Here is a 15,232-nt window from a genome sequence, read left to right on the forward strand (position 1 = left end):
ATTTCCCCTGAAGGCCAGGTTCAATATATTTCAGCTCTGAATGCAGGGAACCTGATTTTGAAACTGATCTCGTATTAAATGATCTGCCAACTTCTCTGTCTCTTCTGTCTTAAAACCCTGCTTAAGCCACGATGCAAAACACACAATATTCCAAGATCAGCTTATATAAACAAAAGGAAAAATCCCACTTTGGAGCGTGTGAAGAAAAACTGAATACATCCCTCAGCTGTATGTCTTGCAGCTTTTCCTTCTGCTGATACAAGGTAACAAGCAGTCCCCGGAGAAATACCTAACAAGATCAGAGCTTCCAGTCTTTCACATTTCTGTGAGAACATAGCCTCCTTCTAACACAGTGGGTTTTGAATATTTTTTAACACAATATAATCCTGTTCCAGCTTCTCTTCAGACCCACAGACAATTAAGCTTGATTTGGAAGCATTTGAATCTTAGCAGGTTAAATCCCTCCAACTAGATGCTTAAACCCAGTGCAACGAAAAAAAAATACTGGTATATTGAAAGTATCTTCATAAAGCTTTCTACCCTCAGAGGGAGCACTTCAGACAAACCAGGCATATCCCACAGCCATGCTCAGAGCCACCATTCCGACAAGACAGTCCACTACATAGCTCAGGAGGCACCGACAGCGTGCGCCAGAGCTCAGTAACACAGCAGCTCCCTCTCAATATTCAATTACATCTGTCATAGGCATAAGCACAAAGCTCACTTGTTAGGGCTTTTTCTTCAATGGCTAAGATTTTAATGAAGTGTTTTAGCTAATTATCTTTTGGCTTTCAATGCAGAGTATAGCAAACAGTTGATAGTGAAGCTTAAAATTTAAACTAGTGGAAGACATGGGGAATCGTCCCACAACTAAAAAAAAAAAATCCTTGGTTACAAAGGTTTATTTCTTAACCGTATCAATAAAAAAAAAATACAACAGCAAACATGGAGATACTGGATAATATGCTTCAGGTTCCTCTCAGGACAAAAACGTTCACAAATTATTAGGGAAAAGTCTCCTGGGCAACCAGCTGTGATAAAAACCAAAGAAGTTTGGGTTAAATTCTTCATAGTTTTGCACTACTGAATATAGATCCTGGAAATTAAGCTTTTAAGTTTTTAAATTAATGAAATTCTAGTCACAGAAGTTAGAATATACTACTTGGACATATAACTTCCCCTTTTCTTGGGCTGAGAGAACTATTTCAGAAGAAGTTTACTGAACTACTACACTCACTCATATCTACAGTTCCCTGTCACCCAACTTATCTCTAAATCTGTTAAAATTCACTGCATTTATATTGCTGCTGTAAGTACTGCATTGCTGCAGTTAGACATAAACCTGGTGAACAGAGAGGTAGCAAACAAACAGAACGCTTAATTCCAATTGTTTATACATGAACTAAAAAATGGATTCAGGATATGTCATGCTTGCAATTTGCCCACCCATTAATATAGGCTTCCTACTGAAAGCTCCCTGGCAAGCAAAGGACAATTTCTCATTAAAACAAAATCTTTTTCTGCCTCCTTTTTTTGTTTTTCTTTTGCTGTTTTTGATTTGGTTTGGTTTTGCTGTTGTTGTTCTGTTGGGGCTTTTTGTTTGGTTAGTTTAAATAAAAAGATTTTTCAGAAAAGCCTCAACTCATCTCAGTAGAAAACTTGACAAGACTGTTGTTCACTGCTGTTGGTGACACAAACTCCAACGGGTGACTGGAGATAATATGTCTGAGCCCCAAAGTCATATAAATAAATACTACTTAAACTCTGTGAGATAGGAACAGCTTCCTCACAGTACACAAATTCTAACAAAGAATTTCAATACTCAAGATTCAATACATATGGCTATACCTAGCATTTTTCTTTACTCTAGTGACTCTCTCCCATTCCTGTGTCTCCCACAACATTCTCTGAAATACTTTGAATAGCATCATATTGAATAAGTTTAAGAAAATATTTTCTCTCTAAAGCCTGTAGTTTTATCAAGTTGTGAATAAATGAGAGACTCCAAAGATTATTTTGCAAACCAGGAAATATGATCAATAGCATGTTTGCCCACTCAACATAAATGTCTATAACTTCTCCACACACAGACAAAAAAAAAAAAAAAAAAAAGAAAAGGAGAGCTGTAAGTTCTTAGCAAATTAAGGTCAGCCAAAAAATATTCCATTTGGACCAGGTTACAATAACAAACCAAGACACTGATACTCAAGGGCACAAGTTCAAAATACATCTTCATTCTGACATGGAGAAGAAAAGACAAAGGTATTTCCTTTGAAGCAAGTTTCCTTGTTCCAAAAGACCAAAATATGTCATCACCACATGCAGAGACAACCATGTAATAGTTCACACTGTATGAACTCATGTTCCCACAGTTAAGGGCATCAACAAAAGCAATAGGCTGATGAGCTTACACAGACAAGACCTGGAAGACTTAAGTAGCTCAGGATTTAACTAAAATGGGCCTCTGATGGTTTCCTCAGATAAGTTATCTTCAGTTTGCTTCCCAGTTTTACATCTAATAAACATTACTTTTACTCAAGCCTCTCAGACTAATTCACATGCAAAGGCTTACTGACATGTTGAAATCTGTATCATCATTAGACCCACACATATTTGTCTACTGCTTCAGTCAGTATTTTTAAAATCCTAGTCAGCAAAACCGAAGTCATCAGAATTTGACTACTTGGAAGACTGCTAGGAGCTTTACTTCCAAAGGTCAAAATTTTACCATCAGCTATGGTATGAAGACTTACATATTTTCAGTTAGAACACTTCAAAGTAGCTCATTTTTTGTTCCTATATGAAGTTTGTCAAAAGAAGAACTTAACCTATTATACCAAATTCCACACTACAACATGGATATTTTCCATAGGAATAACGGGAAGTGAATATTTATTTTCTACATGTACCTTTGAACATGCTCCCACATCCATCCCAAATAAATTACACCCATTTAATTAAAAAAAGGCACTGAGTAACTGCTTCTAAATTGGTTTTAATCAAGTAAGTAACCAGTGAACACATTTGTCTTTAGAAAAAAGTTTTGATATTCAAAACCATTTAACTGCCTTCATGAATTAAAATACTTAAACCTGAAAGATTATTGCTTGTTATATAAACAGTACAACCAGAAGTCCAACATAGCCGCATAATTGTCTTGTAAAACTCTAGATGAGCAGTTCTCTCTAAGCACAAAAGCAATTTAAAAAAATAATCTAGCCAAGGACAAGAGTCTGTTATTTCACCCCTGATTCAGACACTGGGCATCTGTTCTAATAACTCAGTACTTGGATTCCTAACTACTTCACAAATTCTAACTTGAATTTAATCAGTCTTCACTGCAAGGACTGAAAAAATGCCACCTGTTTAGAGAATCATATATTAGTGAGAACAAAAAGCATCACTACCTGCCACACTGTGCTCTGAAAACCATCATTCACATAAGTCATAGCACATGTTTTGTTGCTTTTGTGATTTGTTTATCAACCCTGCCTATAATCATGGCATTTGGTTTGCCACCTTTCCTTTCCGTCCTGCATTCCTTCTATGATTTATTTCATATTTTCTGCTCCACATCAAGCTGCTTTTCCACCCCTTCAAGTTCTTCCCCCCTCAGCCCTCCAACAACATAACTGACAAAAATCTTCCTACTTTGAACCTGGAAGACTGAAGATAATGCCTCAAAGCATCTCTTGCCTTACTCCCAGAGCAATGCCCAGTTAAAGACAACTGCATCATCACCAGGCCACGTGTGGGACAGGTATAATACAGTGAAGCTCATCCTAGGTAAAAAAAGCCACCAGAATCAAATTAACAGACAAGAAACTTTAAAGCAAACAAAACCAAAAATTGTGTGTCTTGTTAAGTGCTGCAGCTTGACATCAACACAAGTAGAAAAAATGTAGAAGCAGACACTGCATTGGTAAAGGAAAACATGAGCCCTATATGTGAAGGCTTTTAAAGTAAATTAATACATGCCTTGCTTGCCTTTCCAAGAGGATTTGAATTAAGAAAATAAACTCTTATGCAGTGGACAGAGATATAGAACCCCATCTGCTACGTTTGTCATTGATATGTCCAGTTGATGTAAACCAGATTTTGTTTCCATATATTTCCCCACTATTTTCAGGATTTTTTTTTGCCCTGGGCAGTCACAATGATTTCCACAGTAACACAGAATTGGTCATATCTCCTTCATTGCTTTAATTTTTATTCTGATGCTGATCAAGGAAAAAAAAACAAACTACAACCTTCTCCCAACCCAAACCACAATCTAAAGTAATAGGGTCATCTTTCACAGTAAGATATCTTGGGATAACAGAGCAAAACCAAGAGCCTTAGACTCGATGGAAACAGAAAAATAGTGTTACTTCATCCCTGAGCGTTAAAAAAAAAAACCCCAAAACAACAAAAAACCCCCCAAAGAAACTAACCACATTTCCTTTATAAGGAAAGATACTTTCTTGTCAGGCTGGATTAAAGGAATCATTCACATGAAAGCTTGCACCATTTTGCCAACTATTTTACTCTTAACAAAAGATAGCACCTGTTACACAAAACCTGCCACACAAACTGGAAAATTTGATTTTGCTAAAATAACACAAGAAGACCCTGCCTATAGCAGCTGCTTTCTCTCAAAGGATTCTAAACAAGACTCTCAGAGTTTCAAAACAGGAAACAAATCCCTATTATACATCAGATTTGTATCTAGCAGACCCTGGAAGTCTTATGCCTCCCAAAGACAATGTGATGTCCCATATAATTGTAAGCACAATATGGACAAAGTTTCAGAAGAATTGAGTCATACAAATTTTTGAAGACTCCAATACACAATAAATACAACGAATACACCTTTTTAGAGAGCCTGAATGCCATGCTGAATTTCATATATGATCTACTTTGATTTCTGCTAGAGCATAGTAATATAAGCTCTTAAATAATGTAGACCTAGGTTGCGTATTAAATGGCAAATTCTACAGAACTCAACTGTCTTATTTTGGGTAAGATGAACCAAATCCTTCAAATAAATAATGGCAGCCTCAAGAATGTATCTCAACATTAACCTTCGACAGATATAGCCAGTATAACAATTTCAGAATTATATTTCAAATATATTTTTTTTAAATAAGAAATAAGAGTCCAAATTAAATAAAGAAAATGAGTTTCATGTGACAAGTTTCCATAGTTGAGAGACACATACAAGTACTGAGATTGAAACAATAACACTTCTATCTAGAAAACAGTAAAGCAACAGAATCTACAATGAAAATGATTAGATAACTAGATCATGTGTATTTATTACATCTGTAGTTAAATTCTATAAAATATCTCAGTAGGTCAAGGTGGTTTTCAGTTTTGCTTATATTCAATTTTTCCTTATGTTGCAGCTAGATGATGCAGAAGAATGAAGAACTCAGTCAAACTCACATTTAAATGGTTACCAGAGACTGGCAACTCCTGGAGTCTTCCCCATTAGTGGGGAAACATGACAACTCACTTATCTTTTAGAACTGGGTTACAGAAAGGTCTGAAACAAATGCTTTGTCAGTGTTCTGATCAAACCTGTACTTTTAGGTTACTACAGCTGACAGCTGCTCAAAATTTCATCACTAATAATTGTCAGTGTTCAAGATGCCCATTTCAATAATCCAAGGAAGAGTTACATATTAATGATGAAGTCATAAGTAATTCACGCCATGTACAGGTAGCTGCAAAGACCCCTGCCAGGAATTTTTCCAAACCTGCCCCTGTACTACTATGTGGCAGATCAGTCATTTATTAAGACCATCTTAACTTCTCCCTAGCAATTTTACTAGCTGCATAGAAGTTAATTAAGATGTTAATAATCAAGAATACTACATAAAATGGACCATGAAGAACTAAGGGGCACTATAAAGCTCCATAAAATAATGACATTTGATATAAGAAAGAGTCCAGATTTACTTTCAATACCAAGCTCCTAAATTAAGGTGTACATTAAAAGCAAAGCATTCATTTACATAAGTATTTCTTTTTTGAACAGCAGCTAACCAACTCAACTAAAAAAGGTAAGATCAAGAATTCTTAGGAGCAATAAGTTTTTTTTTTCAGGAACCAGAAGATCCCCAAAGTCTCCATCTCTGCTCAACTTCCTGCAAGACCACAAGAAAATTTATTACTTGAGTTACATCGTTCAAATCAAGAAAGCTCTCACACCATCATTACTTGTATCTATGTCTCCTTCTTTCTCATCATGCATTTGTTACATAAAGCATCTGGAAAAGGCGATTGACAAAGGCAACAAACTGATGAACAATATGGCCTTCCTAAAACACACCTACAAGATTCAGAAACAAAGCTCAGGTTAGCTGATTTTCACTGCATTATTACCAATAAATCTGCCGTATTAAAACTTCCATGTCACCAAGGTTACATAAGGCCTGCATACCAAGTTCATCGTGCAAACTGCTACCGCCTACAGCAGATGCAGTGGCATGTGATGCTTCTAAGTGGACACTCCCATTTCTCACCAGCAAGGAGGCGCTAGCACCGGGCACAGCTGCCTGGGAAGGGGGGCGGGACTGCACTCTGACCTGGGAGGAGCACTGCTGGCCTTGCTGACCATCTTGAAGGCTACGAGAAAACACGCATTGGGGACACATTACCAGAAAGAAGTGAAAAAGAGCCAGAAGTGAAGCAAAACAAGATTTTTCAGTTTAAAGAGGAAAACTTTCTAAAAGAGTATAGTAGCATTAAGCAGCCAATAGGTAGGGTTAAAGTGACCCCTAAGTTCTGTGTAACAGAGTATTTAGGCACTAGTTACATCAAGTAATCTAGAGATACTGTTCCTGTCAACTTCTTAGAAGTAGTAGTGCTTTCCAGTTATCTCCCCAAGTCACCCAACAGGTAGGTATACTCTTGCAAGTCTTAATTTCCTAAGGGTGCAAAAGCAAATTACAGGTGGTTAGTTTAACTATAGACTAACCTGAGGTATCACCTATATTTACTATTGACTATTCCAGTCTTCTCACATAAGTTGGGGTCCTTTTTGCTTATTCAGGCATGACCTGATCAGCTGTTTAGCTGGCTGTTTAGGGGGTTTTTTCATTAGTCACAGGACAACACCTTTCTTATTATTAATCCATACTCTAACCAGAAAACATTTTTAAGCTTTGTTAATGGCCATATGATATCACAGACCTTGAAGATAACTGAAGGAATATGTTTGGATTCAGAACTACTTTGAACATATTGAGATTCTCTATAGAAAGTTATTAATTGGCAAAAGTTTTAAGTTGATTCTGAAGTTATTTTGAAGTAACAACAAAAGCTTTATTACTCACCAAAACACAGGTTTTAAAAAGTCAACCTGGGCTTCAGAGAAATTCGTACATTTATAGTTATGAGCAGACAGTGCATGAAAATGTTAATTCTCTTCACAGACTTCCATTACAAAACTACTTTATAAAGCTATTTACTAAAGCTAGATTTTTAAATAGCTTTTTTAATATTAAACTTTTAATATTAGATATGACAAAGTGTCACTATATATCAGACCACCTTTGCAAGAGCAGTGGTTTTATTATCCTTTATTTTGTGGATTTAAAGAATTTATATTATACAGTCATTAGCTGTGGCATTATCTTAGATAAACGGTTTTGTATTTTAAAGACGGGAAAATAGCTTAAGCACTCTTTTGAAGAACAATATGTACCACCTGTTGCTTTTAACACTTCACTATTTACAGTGTGATGCTACAGTTGGCAAATGAGGCAACTAAAAAAAAATCTTACTAAGTTGAAGGGTTATATCTGATGTACTTGCTTTTAACAGTATTTTCTACATCACCTACTTTTCAGTTCTTTTGTTAGAGCATCACTGGAAAACAAAATATGGGTAAGAATAGGTGTTAAGAAAAGCTCATGCAAAATAATGCAGACATGCACACAGCTCAGGAGGAAAAGAACTGCAACTCATTTATTGTATTCTAACATATTTTAATCTGAAATTCAAATTCAGTGTTTTGTCACTGTACACAAGGCTTTCAGTGAGCAATGCAGCAACAAAAGCCCTAGGGAAGTTCACAGATGCGCCAACCTTCACTGTGTTCTTTAAGTATTATCAGCAACACCAAAACAATGCTAAACAATGCTGCTTTCCCATAAATAGCAGGTACATATCAAGAGGTATATACACAGCTGCCCTTTGAATAGTTATCCAAATCTGTCACAATTAAAAAATCCCACCAAAGTATTGATGTCAACTAATTGCACAGATATGCAAAAAAAGGTGTTTATCCTCTGCCTGATAATTGTAAAAATAAAATTCTGCTTCATACAGTCACTTACACACATGCATACACCACTGACTACATGGGATGCCAATGCATACTTATTTTTTAAGTGCCCAAAACACTGTTGACATTTAGACAGGACAAAAGCAGGGGTAGATGGTATTTTATGGGGGATTTGGGGTTTGTTTTGTTTTTAAGGTTACCAGGCAAAATAATCTTGTGTCCAATTTAGCAAACTATCAGATATTACTAGACCAGGTTTTACTTGTTTACCATTGCCAAACTCACACATATATAATGTCATTGTCTTTTCCTAAAGATTTCACAGAAGAAATGAAAAGTAACTGCAATCATGGATAGGAAATTTAAAAAGAAATCAGGTTTAACGCAACGCGTCCTAGGGACCATTCCCCCAACATCCGATTTTATGACAGAGTTAGAAGATTAGAGATTAAAGTTTTGCTGGCAAGAATAAGAAACACGTAACATCAGGGCAACTAAAGATTAGTAAATCTAATACTCTTAGAAGTTAAATATCTGAAGTAATGGATTAGCAATACCAGAAACTAGACTGGGGCAGCTCACCAACAGCATATAGGAATGATGTCAGTACAATCGCAGCAATATTTTGAAAGCTTCTTAGTGGTAACCGGCTAAAAATGTCTCTTTATTTCTTCACATTTGTTCTTTAGGCATAATTTCTTTTCTTTTAAATCTTTCTTAAGGGTTTCCTCCTTCCAGTAACACAGAATTTACACTAAAATTAAGCCACCCATACAGAGGAAAGGTTTTTTTTTCCAGACTGTTTATCTAGAAATTAGAACACTAATAAATTTTTTTTTTTCAGATACATTCAACAGTTGATAGCTCAAATGGAATTTGTGTCAAACAAATATGAAAGCACATTGGTGTCTGGTTGGGCAATTTAACTCCACTCCAAGGAGCAGTCATTTAGCATCACGAACAGCGCTTCGAGTAAATTAACCTCACTAAGTACTCAATTCTGATTATGTTTATATTATGAAGTATTTTTGGTAATGTATGTCATTATGTTAGTGAAAGTACAGTAAGCAGTTTGGGTTTTTTTAATTTAGAATGGAACAAACTTACATAACAAAGATGCTTAGAGGAAATACAAGGCTAGAATATTTAACCTGCTATTTCACCCTTGAACATCTTGTCTGATTGAAAAGTTACTCCCACTTCACAAAGTGAAATTCATGGTTCACAAAGTTACTTCACAGTCTCTCACTGAAGTCAAGCTAAAGCCATGGGAACCTTAATGACTGCACTAGCATGTGAAATGAGGCAGCTGTCAACCACAGTTTAAAACAGTCCTTTATTTTCCCTACTTTATACCTACAAGAAAGGAAACACTTTTCTAACTAATACACAGTTGAGGAGCTTGCATCAGTCTGCACAGCCTCTTACGCAGCAATACACAAAACTGCACTACCCTCCTTTATAAAAAGGAAAACAAAAAAAAAAAAAATCAGAGGCAAGTGAAAGCAACCAGTTAAAGCAAAAGCGATCTGAAAGAATACAAAGTTCTATCATCCTCCACTATGAAGTAAATCACTAGCTCGAACACCCTACATTCAGCAAGACCAAAAGCTTAACAAAAAAATTCTGAAATTACATGATTAGTGCTTCATACTGCACTAGCCACTAAAAACACACCTAACTAGTTTCAGTTCTTGATATGACAGAAGTCAATCCTTCACTTGTTAGATTTCTAGGTACCATTCTTGCAATCCCCCTGTGCCTGAGGCAAATTTGCAAATGTAGTCCTCAAGTATTTCAGTGATATGACAAAGATGGCACAATTCTTCTGCCATCCTCTATTTTAAGTATCTTCTTTTTACTTGTTCAGTTTCTACAGCTTTCGCTAGTTCAAAAAAATTACATAAATATTCCCAAAACACAAAAACAGTTTAGCATACAAATGAAGAATATATAACATATTCAATTCCTCCTACATATTTATCACATAACTGAAGGAGCATTACTTTGATACTTATAGGGGATGTTCTTACAGGTCATGTTCTCCTCACCAGATTCTCCAATATCATAAGCAACCAAAAAATTGAAAGACTTAAAACACAAGTTTAAGAACTTATTGTGGCTGCTGTTTCTACTGTTCAGGCTGATAGATCAAACAGAGCCACTGTATGTAACAAATCACTAGGCTGAGCATTGTAAACAAAGGGGCAGTAAAGGCTGAGGGACTCCTGAGATACATGTACACAGTACATTTCAAACATTGCTGAGGCATGCAAAGTGCCACACAATTAGATTTAATACTTAGCAATACTGGGCACTCTATTCACTTCATTATTTCTCTTCTGCTGTAAAAAGCTGCAGATCTTCATAAAGGTTTACCTGTATTTCAGATTTGGAGCCTCCATATGTACTTAGCTCTTTATAATGTTCTGTCACTTTGCTTATCTCTCACAATCTACAGATGTGAAGCATGATCACAGTACTAGTCCCTAATGCTTACTTTCTTCAAGAAAACCAAAATGGGGAGTGCTGATACTGTTATCTTGGGTTTTCTCGTTGATTGAAAGTAAAAGTTTCTAAAATTTTTCATGAAAACCACTGAGGCTAAGTTTGTTAACATTAGTTAATTTTTATATCAATCTGAAAACAGCTGTAACATGTTAGAGACTGACTATCCTGATCATTTTTAAAATAGTGCCACAGATACATGCACAATTCAACAAGCCCACAGTGACATGCAGTGACAGCTCAAGGTTATGGTGGGGAAGGAAGTAAAAAGTGCTTTTCTGGCAACACTGGTGGGTGTGGGGAAGTGGTCTGCTGCATGCATGCTAAATATGGTGGAACATTTAGATACCCTACCTGAGGGGTGATCCGATGAGCAATGTAGGAGGGGTAGGGTTACTCCCTGCATTGTGCCGGCGTCGTACTGCCTGACGCCTAAATGTGCTGCGTTCACGGCGAAATGTCACTGTCTCCTCGCTGGCTTGTGCTGCTGCATCAAGACAGACTTTAGGTCAAATAAGAACCCATCCTAGTTACGTACACAGTAACTTAAGACTCCTCTCTTCCCTCTGACCCTCCCCAAGTTAACAACTTGACTTGCAACAACAAAAGTAGCTTATGCCCTAACTGTTCAAATAAGCTGCCTCAAGACAGGATCACAACACACAGTTATTAGCAAACATCTCAGCGGCTGGGGGAGTGTTCTTGAATATACAGCTTACTTTTTTTTTTACCCCCAGATCCAAACAGCCAGGTTGCAAAATATAGCCCAAATCTTTTCTGTTTACACACGGCAGGAAGAGACAACTGACCTCACCCTTTATCTCACTGAACAGATAATTAAGAAGAAGCCTAAAGGACAACCGAAGTTGTCTACCACTTCTCACCATTATCTTCTCAATTTTATAACTTCTAACAAATAGGTAGGGTTGAGGTTAACCTCATCACAACTCTTTCAGGAGACAAAACAAGAGGGGCTTTTTTTTTTTTTTCTCATAAGCATCAAGGGATACATGTTGCTCCTTCTAGACTAGTTACTAGTTACATAATTTACAGAGGCAGGAGGTTGTAAGTGAGAGAATACTTTTTTTGTAAGGACTGATGGTTTTGTTATTTCAACTCCCCAAACAAAAGGTTTGGTTATAAAGCAACATCATAAAAACCAGTTTGTATGTACTCAAGGGATTAAAATATTTATCTACATATTATCCCCCAAAATCCAGCTGTGTTCCTTAAGCTCTACAGTCTGAACAGCTTCAGATTTGGACTGCTTCATGGTGTGTCTACAATCTGAGAATTCTTCCTCCTAAGCCAAGGAAGCTCCTAGCCATTTTGAATGCAGAGCACTAAAGAGCTCAAAAATGAATGGGCCACAGAGCAAATAGGGTTTGGCAGGCAAGTGAAGGAAGAGGAAAAAAAAACTGACATGAAGTCAGTGCAAGAGGAGAATCACTACCTTGACAGGGAAGTCACAAACTGGTAGCCAAGAAGGCTGTACTAGAGTGAAAAAACCAAGAATTCTGTCAAACAAAAAAAAACCACCCCCTCTCCCCCACCCCAAAAAACCCCCAAAACACAGAGAGCAATGGCAGAAATACTACAGGCAGAGTAACCCATACGCACCTCAGCACATTTCAAGTTACAACACTGCTGTCATTAAGCTTTCAACACTTACCAGCAAAGATTCTAATGCTGGTCTACAGGAAACAACAACCTATAACAACCTACTACTATTGTGTAATACTGCCATAGCTCAAGCAATAAAGACTGAAGCAAGAGTTTAATTCCCATGAACCACATGTTACCAAATGAATTCTCTGAGGCTATAATCTATAGTTTGCTTTAAAACAAAAGAAGCTACATGAAGAGATACACTTCAACACCAACATTCAAGTTACAAGCATTTCATTACCAAAACTAGAGAAGTTAAGGGCATCCTTAATTCAGTCCTTTCCTGTACTTTCAGGAAAATGAGGGATTGCTCATTCTCTCCTCATTCCTCTCCACAAGTGTTTTCACAATTCTAATCATGAATAGATTATACTACCTTTTCAGGGTATTTCAGCAAGAATTCAATAGATTTCTCCTGTGGTTTAATATATACAGCTTTATTTTAATACACTGCCTAATTTCTTAAAGCATTTCTTCATAGCTCTCATACTTGAAGTACAAAGCAAGTGAGCCACACTAAACAAGACAGACTGAATCCTGACATGAGGTCAAAACTGCCCATTAATTTTGGGTGACAATTTGTAAAGCTCATTTATTCTAGGATACGCATCAGCATATAAAAATTCGTATTTACAACACAGCTACCACTGAGTTCAGATGTAAAAGCAATTCTGATAATCAGACCATAGTTAAGCAACATGAAATAAAGAACCGTGACTAGTCATAACTGCAGTGTAAGTATCTGAATTACCATTACCATTAAAACATGGTAAACATCAGCATTGCATCTTAATTACCATTTGCAACTACTTAGCAAAAGCAGTGTTCAAGTGCAATTCTTTAAGGTAGCATACTTAACACTGACATCTGTTTTTCTTTCATAAACATCATCTTCTGCAATAACTGAAGCAGAGACTATGGAAACACTATAGGTCCTTCCTATATAGCTCCAATTTATCACTAAAGCAAGTCTATCTCAAGAACTAACAGAGGCAATGTCCTGTGAGGAAACTAGAGATACAAATGTGCTTGAAGATAAAATAAAATGAAAAAAACTCATATGTACTTGGGGATTAAATTCAAAGCTGTACAGGCAAACAGCTTTGGGATTTTCTAACCTTTTATTATCTCATTTTAACTTTTAAAATCAAAGTAGATTTCGGTGTAGCTTTCTACCTGTTTTACCATGGGATTTTTGATTTATCATCTTCAAACTTTTGTTCAATGCGCATCTTTTATACACACTCTTCCTGAATGTAGGTGGTGACATCCAGGGTCACTACACGACTCAACAAGTTTTTGAAAAGACTGCACGGCTTTTCAGACGAACAAGCTCCAAGTCTGCTAACATTACCCAACATTGCAAGAAACTGCATGTTGAAAACATGACTAAGGAAGTTAAAAAAAAAAAAAAAGCTAGCTGAGCAAAGAGGATTAGCACGAAGTGTGGAAAGCCAAACTGAGCAAAGTTTGCTTTTGGTTGTACAGGAAAACCAAAGGGGTTGTGGTTTTGTTTTCTTTGTTGTATTGGTCTTTTTCATTTGCTCAGTTTTGGGGAGGCTTTTGGGTGGTTTTTTTTTTTAATATTTCATAAAAGACACAGAATTTAAAATACATTTATACCAGTATGGAGAGCTATTTATGTTAATTCGTATTATTTGTGTTTCTACTTGCCTTTAATGAGGAAAATCAGTGCAACTGCTTGTGAGTTCACCAGCAGGAAGTTAAGACAAAGTTCCTAACTTACCCTCTACGATGATCTGAGAGCAGTTTTTTCATGTTTTAATATAAATAAGCTTTCTTTAATATTTATGATGTGTCACACACACTTCTCCAATACTGCTACTTAAAATAACTTATCCTAGTCTCCAGAAATGTAAGATCCAACATCTATAATCATGTACAAAATCTAGATGTAACAGGAAGAGGTAACACAGGTAATGCTCTTAAAGTTCCTGCCTACTTTAGTTAAATCAGTAGAGGAAGACAAGCTTTTTAGTTTACAGAATGTTTGTTAAAAGGCGCTCTACGGTGGCTTTTTTATTCTACACTTGTGTTGAATCACTACACTTAATGTCAAGAAATTTAAGCACTTCCTCTGCATGTTGTCCTATGAATATGAGTCCCCAACATTATCTATTCTGAAGAACTGAGAAGTCATGTTTGAAGTTCAAGGTGCACAAATTACAAATACAAACCTACACCCCAGAGATCAATAATGTAAGAGGTGGAGACCTAGTGACAACCTTGTGGCAAACTTAACCCCTCACACACCTATTCCCAAATATAATACATTTAATTTCAAAGAAGAAATAATGACACTTGTATCTGTTAATGAATATGTTTGCATGGATGGTTGCATTAAAATTAATCTTTTTAACACTTCTGATTGGAAAAGAGCCAATTAGCAGTTACACACTTACAAAGTCACACGGATATCATTTTGTCATCAGACACTTGAACTGATACTCACAGGAAACCTTTTTACATTCACCTTTGTAGCTTCTCTAGGTTTTAAACAGAACTGAAGACTCTCAGTTTTACACTACAACTACACAACTGTTGTGTAAGACACCTAGCTTTAAGAAACAAAGTACAAATATTTTCTTTTGAACAGGAACATTTATACAAAATCAAACCAAAACCTTTGCAACATCTCCCTGCAGCTAGTTACCACTGCTTTTAACCAAAACTTAGAACACGGAAGCTTAAGAAGCACAACATGCAAAAGCAGAACTGCCAAAATTTTATTGCATTGACAAGACCATTTCATTTTGCTAC

At 36.4% G+C, this 15,232-nt stretch overlaps 1 protein-coding gene across 7 annotated transcripts in view; it reads right to left on the bottom strand.

Annotated features, from left to right (window-relative positions):
- PCNX1 (pecanex 1) overlaps window positions 1–15,232 on the bottom strand; it is a 90,477-nt gene that overhangs the window by 47,367 nt on the left and 27,878 nt on the right. For 4 of the 7 annotated variants that reach the window (XM_082283676.1, XM_082283680.1, XM_082283674.1 and 1 more), the window contains 2 exons: window positions 11,138–11,270; window positions 6,428–6,612 (listed from right to left, as the gene is read on the bottom strand). The exons of 1 other annotated variant lie outside the window; for it this stretch is intronic. In XM_082283676.1, the coding sequence (XP_082139802.1) occupies window positions 6,428–6,612; window positions 11,138–11,270 (318 nt within the window). The remainder of the gene's footprint in view (window positions 1–6,427; window positions 6,613–11,137; window positions 11,271–15,232) is intronic. 2 more of the 7 variants (XM_082283675.1, XM_082283677.1) reach the window with 2 other exon arrangements.

Source organism: Coloeus monedula, assembly GCF_965178545.1.
Source record: "Coloeus monedula genome assembly, chromosome: 6".
In the NCBI taxonomy this organism is placed as follows: Eukaryota; Metazoa; Chordata; class Aves; order Passeriformes; family Corvidae; genus Coloeus; species Coloeus monedula.